The sequence below is a fragment of the Elephantulus edwardii genome, unplaced genomic scaffold (genome assembly GCF_000299155.1).
Source record: "Elephantulus edwardii isolate Elephantulus edwardi_28Jun2011 unplaced genomic scaffold, EleEdw1.0 scaffold00493, whole genome shotgun sequence".
NCBI lineage: Eukaryota > Metazoa > Chordata > Mammalia > Macroscelidea > Macroscelididae > Elephantulus > Elephantulus edwardii.
This window is the reverse complement of record NW_006400243.1, coordinates 371676-393196: the sequence shown is the minus strand read 5'-3', so window position 1 is coordinate 393196 and position 21521 is coordinate 371676. Positions and strand designations below refer to the sequence as shown.

Sequence of the window (21521 nt, the reverse complement as noted above, 5' to 3'; positions counted from 1 at the left end):
GATTCGAATCTGAAATAAATTCCCTCTTGCCCTTGCATCGGTGTCGGCTCCTTGGTGACTTGGGGGGAACTGGATTTGGGGCATAACAACTCTATTCTGTTTGCAGGATGCTGATGTCTTTATCTACCATCTGCTAGAAAACTCCTTAAAAGAAAACGTGTTCTTAATTCCCTTAAGACTCTAAGTCAGTACTGAATGGACTTTCTTATTCTCTGTTCACCTACATACACGAAAAGAAAAAAAGAAAGGAAAAAATGCAGGACCTTTGAAAGGTTTCCATTATTACAAAGGTAAACCTTTATTATTAAATCTTTAAAAGGGCTACAGCCTCCTAAAATATAATTATTACAAGTAATTAAAGAAATATTTTTAAAATCTCTAATTCATGGCTTTAAAAATGCTCTAGTATAGAGTAAGCCATTATTATTAACAAAACAAAACAAAACCCAGCTTGTAATACAGAAGTGCTATAAAAGAAAAAAGTAGAATAAATACATCCAGTAGCCAAAAATTAAAATATCAAATTGCAGAAAGGAGAAGAGGGGAGAGAAGGACTTAAGAAATAAATGGTGGCTGGAAAGTACTGCAATCAATTTTGAAACCCAGGGAATCCAAAGACACAAACCTACATAATTTTTATAGATGTGACTCTAAAGTCAACCAGAATTCATAATTCATTTTCTTTTCAAGAAATAGTAACCTACATAGTCTTAAATGATTAGGGATAAAAATTCAAATTATATTCAGAGCACTTGGGCAAGTGGTAAGCCTGGGAAAGCCAAATTAATTATCCTTCACAAAGAAGAGAGAAGATTACATTTTTTAGTATACTTTTATTGATTTTAATTGTTAAATATAATTCAGCTGTAATTACTAGTAGAAGTAACAAAGGCATTTAAAAAAATCCTAAAGAAAAATACACCTTACAGCTTTTAAAAACATTTTTTGCTTAAAACAAACATAAAATCTTTGTGTTGAATATTATGTTGTTGCTGTTGTTGTTATGTGCCGTCAAGTCTCCTGCAATCATTGCAACTCTATGTACAACAGCTCTGAAGCCTGCCCTGCCCTGAGCCAGTCTCACTTACTCCAACACACCAACCCCCATTGCCCCAGTTACTGTATCAATCCATCACATCAGGGGCCTTCCTCTCCTGTGCTGTCCCTCCACTCTTCCAAGTATGATGTTCTTCTCCAAAGACCATCCATCCTGGCCATGTGCCCAAAGTATGTGAGATGGAGCTTCAAAATCCTAGCCTCCAAGGAGAAACTTCGTTTCACTCTCTCTAAAACAGACCTATTGTTTTCTTGGCTGTCTATGGTATGTTCAAGACTCTTCTCCAGCACGACACAAAGGCATCTATTCTTCTTCTGGCATCCTTATTTATTGTCCTGAATCAGGCGCACTAACATTATTGCTTCACAGTACTCTGGAAAGGTCCCTGACAGCACATTTTCCCAGTGCAATTCATCTTTTGATTTTCTAACTATTGGTGACAAGAGTGGTGATTGTGCAGTCAAGCAAGCTGTAATTGTTAACAGCCTCAATCTCTTTTCCATCAGTCATGGTGCTGCTAATTGGCTCAGTTGTGAGAATATTTGTGTTTTTGATGTTGAGCTTCAATCCATATTGAAAATTACAGTCCTTGACCTTCTGCAGCAAGGCTTCAAGTCCTTCTCAGTTTCAGCAAGTGAGGCTGTATCATCTGCATAGTGTAGGTTGTTAATGAGTCTTCCTCCAATCCTGATGCCACAGTCTCTGCATAAAGCCCATCCTCCGGAATGATCTGTTTTGCATATAGATTCAAAAAGGATGGAAACAAGAAGCATCCATGACACACTCCTTTCCTGATTTTGAACCATGCAGTGTTTCCTTGCTCTATTCTGAGGACTGCTTCCTGGTCCAAGTATAGGTTGCACATGAGCACAATCAAGGGTTCTGGGATTCCCATTCTCCCCAAGATAATTTGTTGTGATCCACACAGTCAAAGGCCTTTGCACAGTCAATGAAACACAGATAGACATTCTTCTGGTACTATCAACTGAAATGGTTTCATAAATAAATTTATGAAGAACAGATAAAATTAATTACAAATGTTGAATTCAGTACATATAATTAAGACAGACAAAACCAAGCAAACAGATTAGACTGTGTGCTTCTTGTTTGGAAAGATTTTGACTAATAATCCCTACCTCTGTAACTCAATTATATTCACTGCCAAATAGTTGGTGAAATGTTTGCTGGACTGAGAATATTTTACAACACACTAAAAAAAGAGTGTGGAAACTATAGAACAATCTCATTAATTTCACATGCAAACAAGATTCTACTGAAGATTATCCAAAAACGACTGGAACAACACATCAGCAGAGAACTGCCAGAAGTCCAGGCTGGGTTTAGAAGGATTCATGGTACTAGGGATATTATAGCTAATGTTAGATGGATCTTGGATGAAAGCAGGGAATACCAGAGGAATGTATATCTGTTTCATTGACTATGCAAAGGCATTTGACTGTGTGGATCATAACAAACTGTGGTTGACTCTGAGAAGAATGGGAATCCCAGAACACTTGATCATGCTAATGTGAAACCTATACTTGGACCAGGAGGCAGTCATCAGAACAGAGCAAGGGAATACTGCATGGTTCAAAATTGGGAAGGGCGTACGCCAGGGCTGCATCCTATCTCTATACCTTTTCAACCTATATGCAGAACAGATTATCTGGGAGGCTGAGCTCTATGAGGAGAAATGTGGGGTCAAGATTGGTGAACAAGGGGCGCTCTGGTGGCCTAGTGGCAAGGAACTGCAACTATCCCAGAGGCGCACGGTTCGAATCCACCAGATGCTCTGCCGGGGAAGGAGGGACTATCTTCTCCTGTACCAGTCAGATCTGATTTGACGGTACACACACACACACAAAAAAAAAATTGGTGAACGATTTATCAACAATCTGCATTATGCAGATGACACAACTCTGCTTGCTGAAACTGAAGAGGACCTGAAGCACCTGCTGCAGAGGGTCAAGGACTGCAGCCTCCAATATGGATTGAGGCTCAATATCAAGAAGACAAAGATTCTTACCACTGGGTTAATTGGCAGCATCAGGATGGATGGTGAAGAGATTGAGATTGTTCACAGCTTTAGTTTGCTTGGCTCCACAGTCAGCACTCTCGGCACCAGTAGCCAGGAAATTAAAAGATGTATTGCCATGGGAAAGTCTGCTGTTAGGGACCTCTCCAAAGAACTGAAGAGCAATGGTGTCTCTCTGGAGACTAAGCTGCGTCTGATACAGGCCATGGTCTTTGCAATCACTTCTTAGGCATCAGAGAGTTGGGCAATAACCAAGGAGGATAAAAGGAGAATTGATGCCTTCGAGCTGTGGTGCTGGAGAAGAGTACTGAGGGTACTATGGACTGCTAGGAAAACAGATACATCCTGGAAAGGATCAAACCGGGCAGCTCTTGGAGGCAAGGATTCTGAGGCTCCATCTAACATACTTTGGATATGTTGTAAGGAGGGACCGGTCCTTGGAGAAGGACATCATGCTTGGGAGGGTGGAGGGACAGAGCAGGAGGGGAAGGCCCCTCTATGAGGTGGATTGATTCAGTGACTGGGACAATTGGGATGGGTGTGTCAGAGACAGTACGATTGGCACAGGACAGAGCGGAGTTTAGAGCTGTTGTACATAGGGTCGCTATGAGTTGCAAGCGACTTGATGGTACATAACAACATACAAAACTAGACATACAGTGCCCTTTGCTCACTATTTTCAGAGGATACAATATATGAAAATAATCTAATTTAAGTTTAGAAATGGAAACATGACCATATAATATTACCAGGACAAGTGATTTTTTGTTCGCTTTTATTTCTTTATAATTGACTAGAAAATTTACAAGAAAAATTACGTTTCCTGTTCTATAGTCTACACATCAAATGCTGCATGACACAGGTTTTACTCCCCACCAGCACACCGTGGGATGCGCCAGTGCTCGAGTAGTCACTGCCTGCGCGTTCTGTTTGATCTCCTCTGTATTTTCTACCCCTTTCTGCCTTCTTATCCTTGATATTGGGCAAATGTTCTTTTGACCTTGTGTAATTGATTGTTCTATGGAACACATTCTAGCTGGATATTACTGTTTCTAGTATGGGCACGTCTGTTGTTTGAAAGGTGATCTCCAGGTCAGAATAAATGCTCTAAGGCTGTAGTCTCAGGGGTTCCTCTAACTTCACTAGACTAGTAATTCTGGTTTGCTTTGGGGTTTTGGGGTTGGTTTCATTTTGGTTTTTTAAGGTTTGAGTTTGAGGGTTCGGGGTTTTGTTGTTGTTTTTGTGGGATTTGTTGTTTGGTTGTGTGTGTGGGTTTTGCCTCTGTTGTACATTATTCTCTTATTCTGTCTAGAAACCTCTATTGCGATCTGTGTCATTCAGTTCGTCTGCTCTTTGGATTGTCTGAGCTGTGGTACATGTGGTCCTTTTTAATCTCCTGGACTAAAAGAACAAACACAATAGACTTGGAAGAAGTTCAATATCAGGGTGCTCCTTAGACACAACATGGGTGGGACTTCATCTTACATACTTTGAGGAGGTTGTCAGAAAGGACCAATCCTCAGAAAAAGACATCATTCTGGGAAAGGTGGAGGGAGGGTTACAGAATAGAGGAAGGTCCTCGGTAAGATGGACTGACACTGGAAATGCAACAATGGGCTTGACCGTGGCAGAGATGCTGAGGATGGCGCGGGAGGGGGCAGGGTCTCAATGCTGTTGATGGGGCTGCTGTGAGTTGTAGTCAAGTCAACGGCCCTAACAACAAAAATCATTGTAACCTGAGTTGCTGTGATGCTGAACCTTGTGCCATTGGGGTATCAAATACCAGAATGGCTTCCCAATGTGGACAGTGTTTTGTGGAGCTCCCAGTTTTAAGACAGGTTTTGAAGCAGAAGTGGCATCCACCTCCTAAACCACATGCCTCTAGAAACTCTATGAACTTGGAGAAATGACAATAGTTATGAAAAGACACTAGGTCTTTTGTTCACAAAGCTGCTAAGAGTCATGCACGACTTGGTGGCAATCAACAACAATAACACATCTTTACAAGAGGAGATTTAACTCCATAAAGATTATTACTCATCACTTCTGCTCAAAATGCACTGCACTGAGTTGATTCAAACTGTGACCCTCCTTCTGGTTTCTGAGGTGGTCAATCTTTACAGGACGAGACTTGTCCATCTTTCACCCATAAAGCAGCTAGTGGATTCAGATTTTGACCTTCTGGTTAGCAGTCCCACATACCATGCACCATGCCACAAGCACGCCATTATGCTAAGGGACCATTATATTTCACATAATATGCCATTCATTGAACTGATGTAAAAGTCGTATTTGGTTTTATGCATCTTCTTAAACTATACTATGAATTGAAAATTTCAAATAATGATACTTATCCCTGTAATTTTCATTCTTATGCCAACAGCAAATTTTTCTGTGAAAAATCTAATGAAAAAATAAAGGAAGGTATGAATTTAAACTTGCATGGTAGCTCTAGTTTTAAATCATTTTTAATTAAAAAATCAATTATAAGTAATGTTATAAAAATGTGTGTGAATTATTACATGAAAAACTAATATAACTTATAAGCTTTCATTCCCTTTTTTAAAGAAAGAAATTCAAGCTTTTAAAATACTGACAATTTCTCTATTTGTTATTGATATTTCTATCATATCTGTATAAACTTCTAGTAACAATGTGAGTATACAAGTATTATTTTGAATGAAGGCAAACTACAAAAAATATCAAAGAAATATCTCTAATGTCTTGAAAATTAAAATGTATCTACTTAAATCACTATTTGCTAGTCAAAATGTGATGGACCTTTAGAAACAAATATTTTTAAAAATTGCATCATAATAAAGGAGGTACTGTAACAACTTGAGCTCTCCTAGGGCTGCATGTGTTTATTATAGTCTGTTATTTAGTATTCCATCAAATCCTGGCACATTTCCCCACCCCACCCCCGACTTCAGCACATCTTGAACTTCTTCTTTTATTACCACTAGTTCTTGATCATATACTACCCACCATAACGGCTCAGCATTTATCAATTGTTTTTGGTACAATAATTCTGTATTCCTTCCATTTTATTTTGATCCTTCTTGTATCATTCAAGATTTTGCCACAGAATCTGTCAGTATAGTAATTCAAGGCTGGTTTTGTTCTTCAGTTCCTTCCGTTTTAAAAATATCACTCATGTGTGTCCCTTATGGTTTTCTAACTCCAGCTCCTTGCACATTTTTTATGTAATACTTTGCTTCGTCTTCTTGAGCTGCACTTTGAAATGTTCCGTTCAGCTGTCTTAGGTGAGCATTTCTTCCCCTTGTTTTGGCTTCTTTATATTCTAATGCAACTTTCAGTGTCTCCTCTGATACTCACGTTGGTGTTCCCCACTTTCCTGTCTTTAGAATGACCTTCTTCCTTTTTATGGGAGATGTCCTGAATGTCATTCCACAAATCAGCAGTCTATACTTGAGATGGTTTTTTTAATCCGGTTGGGATTTGCTCAAGATCATTACTTTTCTTTGTTACACTTTTATTCGTTTTCTTCTGCTTCAATTTGAAGATGCACATAAATAAATTAGAGTCTGTTTCATAGTCAGTTATCAGCTTTGTTTTGACAGCTTGTCGGTAAGGAGTTGCACTGCCAATCTGAAAGCACACAGTTCAAATAAACCAGCAGGTCCACAGTAGAAAAACCAACCGTTTCCTCTTGTGTGATTGACAGCCTCTGAAAATCCACTGGAGGATCAGCTATGGGTTGGTTCTGATTCAAAAGCATGTAATACCACCACTGCCACTGGCTCTTTCCACACATGTAGTCATTCTGATTCCTGTGTCATCAGGTCAGGTCCTTGTGTATAGATGCTGCTTAAGCTTTATAAGATATTTGTAATGAATAAATCATTGTACAAAATTTTATTATTTGATCTCTAACCTCAGGTCTGGCAGCAAAGCCAAAATTCTGGAGGACAGTCACGGGGCCAACTAAAAGAAAACAGTATTTACATCCATTTAAAAAAAAAAAAGCTACAGAGAGTTCTGGTGGCTTAACGGCAAGACACTATACTGCAATCCTGATAGCACACAGTTCAAGGCCACCAGCTGCTCTGCAGGAAAAGGATGGGCAAACTCCTCCCATGCAATTAACTGCCTTTAAAACCATGCTGGGGGTCAGCTATGGGTCAGTTTCAACTCTACGGTACAACAACAATCAGAGTAAGGGAATTAACAAACAATATCACTAATATCCCATACTAGTAAAATCTTGCTGAGAATTATTCAAAAACTCCTGAAACAGGAACACTGATAGGGAACTTCCAGAAATTCATGATACATTCAGAAGAGAATATGACACAAGGGATATATATATCACTGCTGATGTCAGATGGGTCTTGGCCTAAAGTAGAGAATACCAGAAAGATGTTTACTTGTGTTTTATTGATTATATGAAGGCATTTAACAGTGTGGATTATAACAAATATGAATAACAGAAGAATGCAAATTTCAGAACATTTAATAACTTGTGCTCATGTGAAACCTATACAAAGACCAAGAAGCAAATGTCCAAACAAAAAAGGAAACAATTCATGGCTAAAAATCAGAAAAGGTGTGTCAAGTTTCTATCCTTTCTTTGTACCTATTCAATCTATATGCTCAGCAAAAGTTTCAAGAAACTGGGTTACATAAAGAAAAATCAGGATTGGAGGAACACTCATCAATAACGTGCATTATGCAAATGATACAGTCTTGCTTGCGGAAAATAAAAGCATGAAGCACTTGCTGCAGAAAATCAAAGACTACGGCCTCCCAATATGGACTACATCTTAACATCAAGAGAAAAAGATTCTCACCACTAGACCAATAGATAGCACCAGGATGGGGGGGGGAAGATTGATTTGTAAAAATAACATCCATGGCAGCTGTCTAGAAATCAAAAGATGTGTTACATTGAGGAAACCTGCTGTCAAGGATCTCTTTCAAGGGCTAAAGAGCAAGGATGTAAGTTTAAAGACTAAGGTGCACCTGACCTAAGCCATGGTATTTTCAAGTGTTTTATGTAGATCTTAAAGTTAAACAATAAATAAGAAAGACTGAAGAATAAATGCCTTTGAAATACAGTGTGATAAAGAATGCTAAATATAACATGTTCTTATGACATGGCCAAAAGAAGAAACAAATTTGTGTTAGAAGAACTGCAACCAAGATGCTCCTTAGAGGCAAGGAGCCTTTCTTTGAGTATGTTTTCAGGAGAGGCCAGTCCTTGGGGGAAAAAACATTCAGAGAAAGATAAAAGTTAATGAAAAAGAGGATGAACTTTACCAAGACAGATTAACACAGTGACTGTGACAATGAACTTGGGCATGATGGATGGAGACCATGAGGAGGCTGCAGGTAAAGGCAAGGTTTCAGTCTATTGTCATAGGGTCACTCTGAGTCAGAGTTGACTTGATAGCACTGAATAACAACAGCATAACAACTTGACTCTTTTATGTAAATGCTTTCAATTCAATACTCATTCTTTTCACATATTTATATTAAATTTAAGGAAAGCAGACTTAGTAGTATTTTTCTTTTTGAGAAGAAAAAACCCTGAAAATTTAGTCATTTAGTGAATTTTTCTTTTCCTAAGATAAGCTCCTAATAATTAAAATAATAGAATAGGTATTGAAGCCTGCAATAATTAACCTCATCTTTATTTTAACCACATTTGAATTTCTCTTAAATCTTAACATGGAAACAGCAAATATCTTGTCACAGATGAATGAGCCCATCCAGGGCTGCATCTGTTTGCTGAAACGTCTCAGTCTGTATCCCATCAATAGCTAAGGCCTTCTTTCTTGCCAATGTCTTCAGTGCAGGTTGGATTTCTTCTGTCGATACCATTAGTTTATAATCCTATGCTACTTCCTGAAATATTTCAGTGTCGACCAATTTTTTTGGTGTAGTGACTCTGTGTACCCCTTTCATCTTTTTTAAAAATTATTAAATTTTATTAATTTTAATGAACATTTATAGAGATTTGGGGTTTTTATTCATTCATTGTTGCACTATTTTCTCTACACACCTCCAAAGTTCGTTCTTCCTTTTTTCCCCCTTGAAAGTATGAAGGTTTCAGGGTGAAGATCTTCTCTCACTACTCTAACATCTTTTTTTTTAACATTTTTTGAATTGTGTGTGTGTGTGTTGAGCCCTCCTTCTCCAGCAGAACATCTGGTGGATTCAAACCAAGCACCTCTGGGATTGCAGTACAGCTTCTTGCCACTAGGGCACCAGGGCTCAACCCTTTCATCTTTTGATGCTTCCTGAATCATTCAATATTCTGCCCATTGAATGCTTCAATATTGAAACTTGAGGTTTGAATTAGTTTTTCAGTCTTTTTAGTTTGAGATAGGCTAAGTGTGTTCACCCTCTCTGATTTTCTTACTCCAGGTCTTTGCACACTTTGTTGTAATACTTTGTCTTCTCACATTGGCCTGTGAAATCTTCCTCTTCACTAATGTCATCATTTCTTCCTTTCATCTTAACTTCTGTACGTTCCAGAGTATGTCTCTTCTGACATCCATTTTGGTCATTTCTCTATTTTTCGATCTTTTTAATGACTTTTTGCTCTCTTTACATGGATGCTGCTTTGATTTCATCTCACAACTCACCTGGACATTCAATGACCCATTTCTTAATGGATGGTCATAGCTGTTTCTTCTTAGTGTAAGTCATATCATAGCATTAGATGTACCTCCTTCATTGACTTAAAACTACTCCAAGTTCATCATTAAAATACACTTGACTTTAAGGAGGTAACTCTTCTCGAGTTGAACTTGTAGTGCTCTTTCTCATCTGAGCAGCATTACAATATCAGACAATATTTGACTGTTATTCATAGGGCTTTCAAGCGTGCATTATTTCAGAAGCAGATGGTCAGGCTTGCTTCCTAGCCTGTCTTAGTCTAGATGTTCTATTGAAACCTTTCCACCATAAGTGACTCTGTTAGTATTTTAAATGCCAGGGGCATCGCTGGCAGAATCACAGCGATATGCAAGCCACTGAAACACAACAAACTGACCGACAAGTGGTGCTGGTTGTTGTTGGGTGCCATGGGGTCAACAGTGGCTCACAGCAACCCCAAGAACAATGGATCTGAACCTTGACCTATCCCATTCATCCTCATCATCTCTGATATACTTGAGCCCACTGTCAAAGTCACTGTGTCAATCCATCTTATTGAAGCTCTTCCTCTCTTTCTCTGATCCTTCACCTTTCCAAGTACTATGTCCTTTTCCAAAGGCAAGCCCCTCCTAACAACATCGAAAATATGTGAGACAAAGCTTCACCATCCTTGTCTCCAAGAAGCAGTCTAGTTGCACTCCTCCAAGACAGACGTCCTTGTTCCTTCGCAATCCACAGTATCCGTCACCAAAATCACAATTCAGTGTTCTTCACCACAATCACAGTCATAAACTGCACATCTTTCTTCTGTCATTGTTAGTCATGGTCCAACTTTCGGATGCATAACAAGTAATCAGAAAGACCATGGCTTGAATCAAATGCACCTGAGTGTTTGAACTGACCTCACTGCATTTTATCACCTTAAAGAGGCCTTTGTCAGCTGATTCACCCAACGCAAAGCATCTTTCAACTTCTTGACTACTGGTGCCAACAGTGTTGATTGTAGATCCAAACAAGATGAAAGCAATGACAACTTCAACCTTTTTCTCCATCTATCATGATGTTGCCCATTGGCCCAGTGGGGAGGATTTTTGTCTTCTTGATGTTAAGATGTAATACATAATCTATATTGAAGGCTGTTGTCTTTAATCTTCCACCCGCAAGCATTTTGAGTCTTTTTCACTTTGGGCTAGTTTATAGCTTAGAAATTAAAATATCAAATTACTAGGGAAAAGTATTGCTAAATCAAGACATTAAGACAGAATATAGCAATTATAAATAGGTCCAGTTAACAATGTATCCTTTTAAATTACCTCTAAAGAATCATCCAAGAATCTGGTATAAAAAAACAATACTCAAAAATTAAAGTTTTTGTTACCACTGGGAAGAGTATATGCCTGATCCTAATACTTGTCTTCTAAGAACAGAACCATGAATGAGAAAGGAGAGATTTAATGGATTATTTCAGGGGAATTTCAGAAGGAAAAGTAATGGTTGGCAATTAAAACAATAGAATCACAACAAGAAGCCAGTTCCATAGCAAGGGAATGCCTTACCCCAGCCTATCAGGATGAAGCCCCACAGATACTTGCTGTCCGAAAAGAAAGCCACAAAGACGAGACTATGCAGGTAGAGACCTTCCACCAGGATCCAATAGTAATTGGTAGCCAAGAAGTAAATGAACATCACAACAGCAATCTTGCACCCAATCTGTTACAAGTAAACCAAAATTGTGTCATATTAGAATTCTTCCTCATTACTCTACATCAACCTAATACCATGGGGGAGAGGGGTGACAACAGTTCTTATAGTTTAACATAGTTCTTGAAGAAAGCAATTGTTGAAAGAGACTCTAGAGACTCTAACCCAGAGTATTTTTAAAAAAATCAGTTTGATTCTACTGTTTAAAACAGATCTTTGCCTCTTAGAAGTAAAAAAGGAAAAGCATTACTTTTTCTAGTTTATTAATATAATCCATGATTATAAATAATGTAATGCACAAATAAAAATTATTCTAAAAAATTATTCTCCATAATTTTTCCATGAGTTTATTTACTACTCATCTTTTTTTTATGTAAAGTTATACAAAGAGTAGGGTATTACTCAAGGTTTCTGGAGTTCTAGCCAACACTGCCATGCCCTCATTTTGACCCCTCAGGTCACAGGATCAGTCTACAGTCAAATTCAACAGGCACTGCAAAAATTACAGGGCAAATAGGGAATTGCAGAGGGCCATCAAGACTATACACTGTGTTTCCAGATACATTGGTTCAATCATCTACTTCAGTGGAATTACAAAAACTTCACTAGAACAATTAAGAATAGAATCAAGTACCAAAGAATCTTATTTTGAAACAAGTCCTTGAGCAGACAATAAGGAAACCAAAAACAGAAAGTCTTTAAATTCAAGATATCTAATTTTGCAGCATTTTTGATGGGCATTTTTCCTCTTTTTGAAAGTAGTGAGTCAAAGTAGTTTCAATAGTCCATATCTCAAATGTCATTATACGCAGATGCTTTTTGTCATTTCTAATGCAGAAATGTTTTTGAGGAGAGATCTCTCACATTCTTCATAATCTCAGATGATGAGTGATTAGGCACAAGAGTTGAGGACAGAATTGAGGTAATAAATGTCAGTGAACAAACTGACAGTCTTACTTTTTTGTACAGAGAGATTATTTCACAGATGAAGATGAGCTAAAACATGTTAACACATACTTAGTTGAAGGTTAAACGTTATTAAGCTGTAATGTTATACTAATCAGTAATGAAACACGATGGAAATACTTACATATTGTGATCTGTCCACAGCATGTGCTTCGATGGAATGCTGTAGGTCGGCCTGCATGACCATGGACTGCAGCTCCTTTACTCCTATGCGATCATGCACCACTCTGTCCTTGACAAAGATGCTCGCAGCTCTCAGCATGAAGGACACAAATAAATGCATATGGATGTAGTTCCTGGTGCAATGCAATCGCCTGTGAAAAAAGAACTGGATTTGAATTCATTTAGAGATCGAAAGGGAGGAAGGGTACACATGAATATTAGACTGCAAAAAGGAGAGGGAAAGAAGTTTAAACAAAGACAGAAATCCATTGTTACATATTTCCAATAAAAAACCAACTAGAATCTAAAACTAAAGCACATGGAAGGAAACTTCTTCCTAAAGAGAGATTCACTTTTCTCAGCTTATTATCACATTTATTCACATTTTGAAGTACTAGGTATTATTCTAGTGTATTAGATTTGGTGTTGCCTTTCAGTTAAACAATGCCAACTATACCACCAGAGTTCTCTATATATTAAAGTAATGCACAATTATAAAGAACCACCTCAGAAAGGGGTAAACATTAAATGGACCTTCCATAGGGAAGACCCTCAGTGACATATATTGAGGCTCCCTCCAGAAGCAGACAGCATTTCAACATGTTACATATAATAACATTATTGAGTTAGAACCAACATAACAGCAGCTAAGAAGGGCAACTCATGTTGCACAAAATCCAGACTCTTGACAAAGAATATTAGAATGTTAATTGTTTTCTCAGCTCTTTGTATCACAGACTGGCTGTATTGTGAATATATACATCTTACATAGGCATAATGCATCGGGTGTTTACCTGATAGTTTAAAGACTAATGTGCACCTGAATTAAACCATGGTATTTTTGCTTATTTATAATGCACCTCTAAGGTGAACTCTTGCTGCAGTTTCTCCAAGACTTCTCTGCTTATTCTTTGGGCAGTCCATGCAATGTTCACTACTCTTCAACACCACAATTCAAAGACATCAATTCTTCTTCTGTCATCCTTATTCATTGTCCAGCTATCAGATGCATAGCAAGTGATGGGAAATACCATGGCTGAATCAGATGCACCCACCTTAGTCCTCAAACGGACATCTTTGCACCTTGATAATTCAGAAAAGTCTTTGACTTCAGATTTTCCTAGTGCAAGATGTCTCTTTATTTCCTGACTTCTAATACCAAAGGTGTTGATTGCATATACCAGTAAGATGAAATCATGATCCTTGGAGGCAAAGATGATAAAGCTTCATCTCACATACTTAGCCATGTTGCTAGGAGAGCCTATTCCAAGGGGAGGGTTATCATGCTTAGAAAGGTGAAGGGTTGCTGAAATAGAGGACGAACTTAAACCAGGTAGATTGACAGTGTCTGCTGCAATGGGCTCCAGTGTATTAGGAATTGTGAAAATGGAACAGGATAGGACAGGGTTCAGATCTGTTGCTCATAGGGTCACTAAGAGTCAAACTCGACTCAGTGGCACCTAACAACAATAGCTTATGCAGCTTAAAGCTGGACAGTGACTAAGGATGACAGAAGAAGAATCAATGCCTTTGAGTTGTGTTATAGAATAGTACTGAATATTTCCTTTACTGACAAAAGAACTAACAAATATGTCTCGGAGAAAGTGCAATCAGAAAGCTCCTTGGAGGCAATGACGGTGAAGCCTGGTGTCACATATATGGGGGCATGTCTTAAGAGGATCCTGTCCTTGGAAAAGACATTATGCTTGGAAAGTTAGAGGGTCAGCTAAAGAGAGGAAGACCTACAACAAGATGGATCGATACAGTGCCTGTAACGATGGGCTCAGGTCCATCAGAGATGGACAGAGGATGGCAGAGAACAGGGCAAGGTTCAGATCCATTGTTCACAGGGTCACTAGGAGTTGTGGTCAACTTGAGGGAACACAGCAACAACAACACAGTTGTTCGCGTTTTTTAAAATCTTCAAATTGGTGATTGAAATTGTATTTTCTTAAATTACATTGAATTAAAGAAAAACTTAATTGGAAAAAACTAAACCACAACAAAAGCAAGAAATGCTATTTCTTATGCACTGATAATAAATAATTTGAAAAATGATTTAAGACAAATTTCTGTTCAATAATACCCATTATCATCTCAAAAAACATAAGCCATTACATCATTAATGATAATATGTGTGATTCATTCAATTCTGTGTTGTGTCACTTTGCAAACTAATGCACCCAATGAAGATCTATTGACTTAAAGGCCTCAAAAATCTTTATTTATTAAATTGGAAGCAGGAGTGGCATCCACTACCATAAATAGCTTGCCTCCAGAAACCCTAAGAACCTGGAGAAAGGATGGAAGTCACGCACGCAAGTGTCGAGGACTTTCGTTCATAGGGTCACTAAGAGTCACCTATGACTCGACGGCACTTAACAACAAAAACAACATTGTATTTCTTACTTATTGACTTAAAGGTCTCAAAGTTCTTTAATTTTTTAACACCAGCAAAAATCTTTTCTCATGGAAAGTTTATTCTATGGAATTAAAAAAATCCATTTTGGGGGAAATATTTTGTGAGATTATTCTTCTACAGGTAAAAAGTAGATTCTAACCCTTGACAGAGAGAAAGTCATTGAAAATCACTCACCTGAAGTAACTAATGATGAGGATAGCTACAGCCAGGGATCCAAAGGATATGGAGTAGCCAACGGTGTACATGACATAGAGGCGTTCAAAGAATTCTTTCTGGAGGAGAAAACATACATACACATGTCACAGGATTACACTGCTAGTAAACAAGAACTTCTCAACGATGGGTTCTTTTCTTTCTTCGATGTAGTTGTTCCCCACTTGCTACAACCCCACAAATTCATGCAGTCACAGTCTCCACTCTTACAAAAGGACTTGCCCAATCCTGGAGTTGGCTTGTTTCTATTCTCTTTTCATCACCTTGCTGATAGGTTTCTACAAATTACTGATTTTTTTTTTAACCTTATCCAGCTTATTCTAATCATTGCAATTTCCTAAACTCTAACAGTAGCCTTAGTACCAGCAGTCAGGAAACCTAGAGACATATTTCACTGGGAAAGTCTGCAATTGGGGACCTCTTCAAATTATTGAGGAATAATGTTGTCAGTTTGAGGACTAAGGTCTGATTCAGGCCAGGGTTTTTCTGCTATGACTCAAGAGCTGGACGATGAATAAGAAAGACAGAAAAAGAATGGATGTCTTTGAGCTGTGGTGTGGAAAAGGTTGCTGAACATCCTATGGACTGCTGAAAGAACAAACATGCCTTGGAGAAAGTGTTGCCAGAGTGCTCTTTGGAGGCAGAGATGATGCCTAAAGTCTGTTGCTAGGAGGGGCAATTCCTTGGAGAGGAGCATTATTGATACTCAGAAAGGTATGAGGGTCAGTGAAGGAGAGGAAGACCCTTGACCAAGTGGATTGACACAGTGACTGCTGCAATGGGCTTTAATGTGTCCAGGAAGCATTAGGATGGCACAGGATAGAGCAGGGTTCAGATCTATTGTTTCATAGGGTCACTATGAGTCGTACTCTACTTGATGGCACCTAACAACAGAAACAGGAGTCTCTTGTTTCTTTGCAAGCCTTTTGAAGCATTATTTCCCACTGTGTTCTCTTCTGCTAGGAAAACCCTTGAGGCATGGTCCTCCAGGAGGTGCGCTGCTGACCTAAAGATGGTGCCTCTGTAGTAGTTCAGAGTCGCATGGCTCCACAGGGGGGAAATGGGAGGCTTTTTAATTTTCTGTTAATAAAATACTAAAGGTTGTTACGGAAAGCATTTAGATAAGGTATAAAATATAAAAGAAAGGAGAAATCTCCTCACCAACAAAAAAGAAACATTGTTACTATTTCACATATTTCTATTTATTCTCTCTCTATACATCATTTCCTGTTGTTTTAAGTATCTGTTACCCTAATTACATAAAAGTTTATTGGCTGGGAGTTTTTTTACTTGGTTTTCAGTAAACTATAAAACAAAAATATTTCCCAGGACTTTGTAAACTCTTTTAAAAAAAATTTAGCTTATTTAAGCCATTCCTTTATTGGAAACTTGTATTCTTCAAAATATTCACTGTAAAAATTAATGGTCCAGTGAGCTTTTTAAAAATTCCATTCTCACTGTGCTTGAATCTTGGAAGTAAAATGATAAACTCAAAGGATATGACCTCTCTGAAGTGTTTTGATATATATTGCCAAATTGCTTTCAAAAAGGTCCTATAACCTTTACAGGTGAAATATAATCTCCACAGAGTGTTTAAGCTTGAAATCTCCTATTCTACAGAAGACTGTCAGTTAGCAGCCTGTCATAATAACGCCTTCCACTCTTTTATTAAAAATTTACTATCTTACTCTGTGAAGCCAAGGATGTAGAAATTAAAACAATAACTATTCAAAACTATCTTAGTCACATTATTCCCACAATGATATGCCATTTGGTCTAAATGCATGCTCATATATTCCGTCTCTTATTCTTCCTTATGTAAAAAATTTCACTGTAGCCATTAATAAATTATAACTCACGAACAATATCATTTTGTCTTCCAGTATATAAAAACTTTTAAAAAAATCATTTTTTATTCTTTTTCTTAAATTTTCTCAAGCTATTGTTTAAGAATTGTTGACAATAGAGAACACTTTTATCCTTTTAATTAAACACGTAAAACTGAATTACTTATACTAATGAAATTATTCACAGTTTTAATTAACTTTTAAGCTTGTTTTATAAGAAATATTACATTTCTTGGATATACTAATCATTCTTGTTTTGCCTCTTGAGATAAACAGAATCACAAAAAAATGGTTATAAATTTAGAGTTGTGTATGAATAAAATTTATTTTTTAATAAATAACTTAAATTTTATTTAAGTTAATGGTCATCAAAATACATTGAAAGACCTCCCTGTTTAACCTTTTAAATAGTAAGCACAATAAGTTTCATTATAGTAAATATTAATGAATATTTCTGTCAATGGTGACAAATTATTTTTAGTAGTAAATCATTTTAAGCCTTTAATATTAACTGCATAATGACTTTTATTCTATTATGAAGTAATTAATAATCTCCCAGTACTGACATTTTATTTAAGAAAGTATCTTCCCATTGACTAATCTTACAAAAGCATCTTGTCAGTAACGAGGTACAAAACTGAAGTTCATTATTTAATTTACTAAAGAGCTGAGTGAAGGAAAGTGGTAGTGTTTTATGTTAGACAAGAAAAAAGAGAGGAACTTTAGATTATTAATGTCGATAGAAATATTGATTGTAACTTGTTTTGTTGTTAGGTGCCGTCGAGTAGAGTATGACTCATAGTGACTCTATGAACAGCCATTCTGAAACCTGCCCTAAACACTAGAGGTCATTCCTGACATTACAATGACAATCCTTCTCTTTGGGGGTCTTTCTTTCCTTCGATAAAGCCTCATCTATCCAAGTATGATGTCCCTTTCCAAGGAATAGCCTTGCCTAGCTCCATGTCCAAAGTATGAAAGACGCAGCTTGGTGACCCTTGCCTCCAAGGAACACTCTAGCCCCACACTTTTCAGGACATATCTATTTGGATTTTTGCCAGTCTAGGGATATTCACTACTCTTCTCCAGCACCAGAACCCAAATGTATCAATTCTTCTTCTGTCATCCTTCTTCAGTGGCCAACTCTCTGATGCATAGCAGGTGACTGAGAAGACTAGGGCCTAAACATCTGTCCTCTGGTTGTTGAGATGTAATCTATACTGAAAGCCGTAATAGAGATCTTGAAAGCAGATCTCCCCAGTGTAACATCTTTTGATGGCTGCTGTCAAGGATGTTGACTGTAGATCCAAGCAAAATTAAATCCTTGACATCATCAATCTTTTCTCCATCTATCATGTTGTTGCCAATTGGTCCAATGGTAAGGATTTTTCCCCCTGATGTTGCTATATAATCTGTATATAAGCCTTTGATTTTCTTCAATAAGCGTTTCAAGTCGTCTTCATTTTCTATAAGCAAGGTATGTCATCTTCATGATACAGGTTGTGGATGAGTCTTCCTCCAATCTTAATACCACACTCTTATTTATATGATCCATCTTCTTGAATTATTTTCTCAGTAGACATAGTGAATGGGTATGGAAAAAAGATAAAACCCTGATGCATACCTTTCCTGATTTCAAACCATGTAGTATTCTCTTGTCCTGACTGCTTCTTGATCAATGTATATGTTTCAAATAAGGACTGATAACTAAAAATAAATCATGAAACATGTTATAGATAGTAGACACATGTATACATTTCTAAATATATATGCCACGTAACCGGAACCTGAGGAACATTTTTAACATTTCAGATGTCTAGTTATGATAAAGTTCTAGATTCCAAATCAGATTTTATCTTTTCTAACTATCATGTTATAGGCTAAGATGATAACATGATTCTTTTTTCCTTTGTTGTTTTTGTTGTATATTGTCAAGTTGGAACCAAATCATAGCTGAGCCTGCAGTGGGTTTTCAGAGCCTATAAATTGCATGGAAGGAACTTTTTCTCCCATAGACCAGCTAATGGATTCAGACCACATGCCTCTGGGTTGCCAGAGCAGGTCTTTACCACTAGCTTTCCTTTGGTGGCTCCCTAACACAAAAATACCATTACCTTTCCTACACCCATGTCGGGCTGCAGAAAGTGAAGGCATTCTGAGTAATTGGCCCATGTTTTATTTACGCTGTGCATAAAATCCCATGTCCCATTGGGATTACAGTGTCGAAATGCAACTCCTATAAAGACATGAAGAAAGATGTTAAAATTTCTCAGTTCACTTAAAGTCCTTTATTTTAAATGCCAATTAAAAATCCATTTCAAATTCATAATTTTAGAAAAACACAATACCTTTATGATTGAAGTCATAAATATAAGGAGGGCATGGGACAGCAGATATTTTTCCCACTGTTCCTCTGGGCCAACAAATTAGTCCGTCCCATTCTGGGAAACAATTTCCTTCTGGTAAAGATAGAAATTAAAAAACAAACAAACAAAAATCTCCTTGAAAACAGAACATAAATGCATTTAAATTTACAAAATTTCAGATCTCTGTGGTAAAATAAAAAATAATTTGATAACTTTAGAAAGCATAATGGAGGAAATACAATGCAAATTTCCTAAGATTCACCTAATTGTCCCATCAGAGGCCTAGTCAATCAGAACATTTGATTCATACAAGTTAAAATATCTCAAGAAGTCCAACTCTAATAGTTATAAATCAATCTGCTTTCTTGTTTATTTGAGTTTGTCGTGGTACCTAGTACTGATATAGTAGAAACTTGAACAGTTCAGGCGGCTCCAAGTCCACAGGCAAGTCCACATCCTTGCTATGGAGGAGGTTTCCCTTTCTTTGGTTTTGGTTTTAATCTCCTTTCAATATCTGTGGGCCTTGGAGTTATCCATTTGTCTTAGAATCAATCTTTCCCTAAGCCTAGCATGTTCCACTCTCAGCACTTCTTACTAAAGTCCTCCAATCTATGCTAGCACCTCTCTCCTTTAATCTCTCGTAAAATAAAAGGTACTACAAGTCACAACTCAGAGAAATTCCCCTTAGATCAGATCTGGACTGTCAACTGACAAAGGATGCTTGTTCCCAGCCTTACTCTCCTACAGGGGACTGACTGACAGACACCAGAACACATCGCATTGGTGGTGGTGGTGGTGGTAAGTGCCTTCATAGCTACCCTATGAACAAAATATCTGAACCTTGTCCTGTCCCATGCCATCCTAATCACCTCTGATATACTCAATCTTATCGCTGCAGCCACTGTGTCAATCCATTTTTTGAGAGTCTTCCTCTCTTTATCTGACTCACTACCTTTCTAAGCACGATAGCTTCTCCTAGCAATCCATTCAAAGTATGTGAAATGGAGCATCACCATCCTTGCCTCCAAGGAGCACTCCGACTGTACCCTCTCCATGACATACCTGCTTGTTCTTTTGGTAGTCCATGGGAAATTCAGCCTTCCATCCAACATGACAATTTAAAGACATTGGTCTTTCTTCTGTCATCCTTATTCACTGTCCAGCTCTCAGATGTATAGCAGATAACAGAAAAGACCACATCTTTAAGCTGACAGCACTGCTCTTCAGTACTTTGGAGAGGTCCCTGACAGCAAACTTAGTGCTAAATGCCTTTTGGTTTCTTGACTGATGGTACAGATGTATGGCTTGTGGATCCCACAGAGATGAAATCATTGATAACTTCAAACTTTTCTCCATCTATCATGATGCTCCCTACTGGCCCAGTAGTGAGGATCTTTGTTTTGTTGAGGCTGAGATATGATCGATATCACAGGCTGTAGTCTTAGATCTTCTACAAGTGTTTCAAGCCCTCCTCACTTTCAGCAAGCAAGGTTGTATCATCTGCATAACAAAGGTTATTGATATCTCTTACTCTGATCCTGACACCACATCGTTCTTCCAAAAAGTCCAGCTTCCTGAACAATTTGCTCAGCATACAGATTGAACAGGTATGAAGAGAAGATACAGCCTTTATGCACACATCTCCTGATGTTAAACCACGCAATGTTCCCTTGTTCTCTTCAAACAAAGGTTCTTGGTCTAAGTGTAAGTTTCACATAAGCACAACTAAGCGTTCTGTAATCCCCATTCTCCTCAGTGTTAGGCTTAGTTTATTATATTATCAGATAACTGTGAGTTCACATCATTACATTACATTACCAAAGCAGTGAGAATCATGGTTTGGCCATGTGGACACGTATTTTGGGAAGAGGTACTTTGATCCTGTACAGAGTTGTCAGAATTCCATTCTGTGCAGTTCAAGGACAAAAGTTCCTTGCTGGCTCTGAGCTCAGAGCTGTTCCCAGCTGTTAAAAACTTTCTGAAGACCTTGGCTCATGGCACCTTTATCCATCTTGCAAATTAGCAATGGCAAGTTGAGTCCTTTACACACTTCAACTCCTGCTTGTGCTCTCCACTTTTTTTTTTCTTTTCTTTTATTATTATTAAATTTTATTAGTTTTAATGA

The 21521-nt window shown here is 37.8% G+C and overlaps 1 protein-coding gene across 2 annotated transcripts in view; it reads right to left on the bottom strand.

Annotated features, from left to right (window-relative positions):
* The window catches only part of PTH2R (parathyroid hormone 2 receptor), a 122578-nt gene that overhangs the window by 73198 nt on the left and 27859 nt on the right, over positions 1 to 21521 (bottom strand). For both annotated transcript variants that reach the window (XM_006903010.1, XM_006903011.1), the window contains 5 exons: positions 19379 to 19489; positions 19145 to 19266; positions 15145 to 15242; positions 12511 to 12700; positions 11276 to 11429 (listed from right to left, as the gene is read on the bottom strand). In XM_006903010.1, coding sequence (XP_006903072.1) covers positions 11276 to 11429; positions 12511 to 12700; positions 15145 to 15242; positions 19145 to 19266; positions 19379 to 19489 — 675 coding nt within the window. The remainder of the gene's footprint in view (positions 1 to 11275; positions 11430 to 12510; positions 12701 to 15144; positions 15243 to 19144; positions 19267 to 19378; positions 19490 to 21521) is intronic.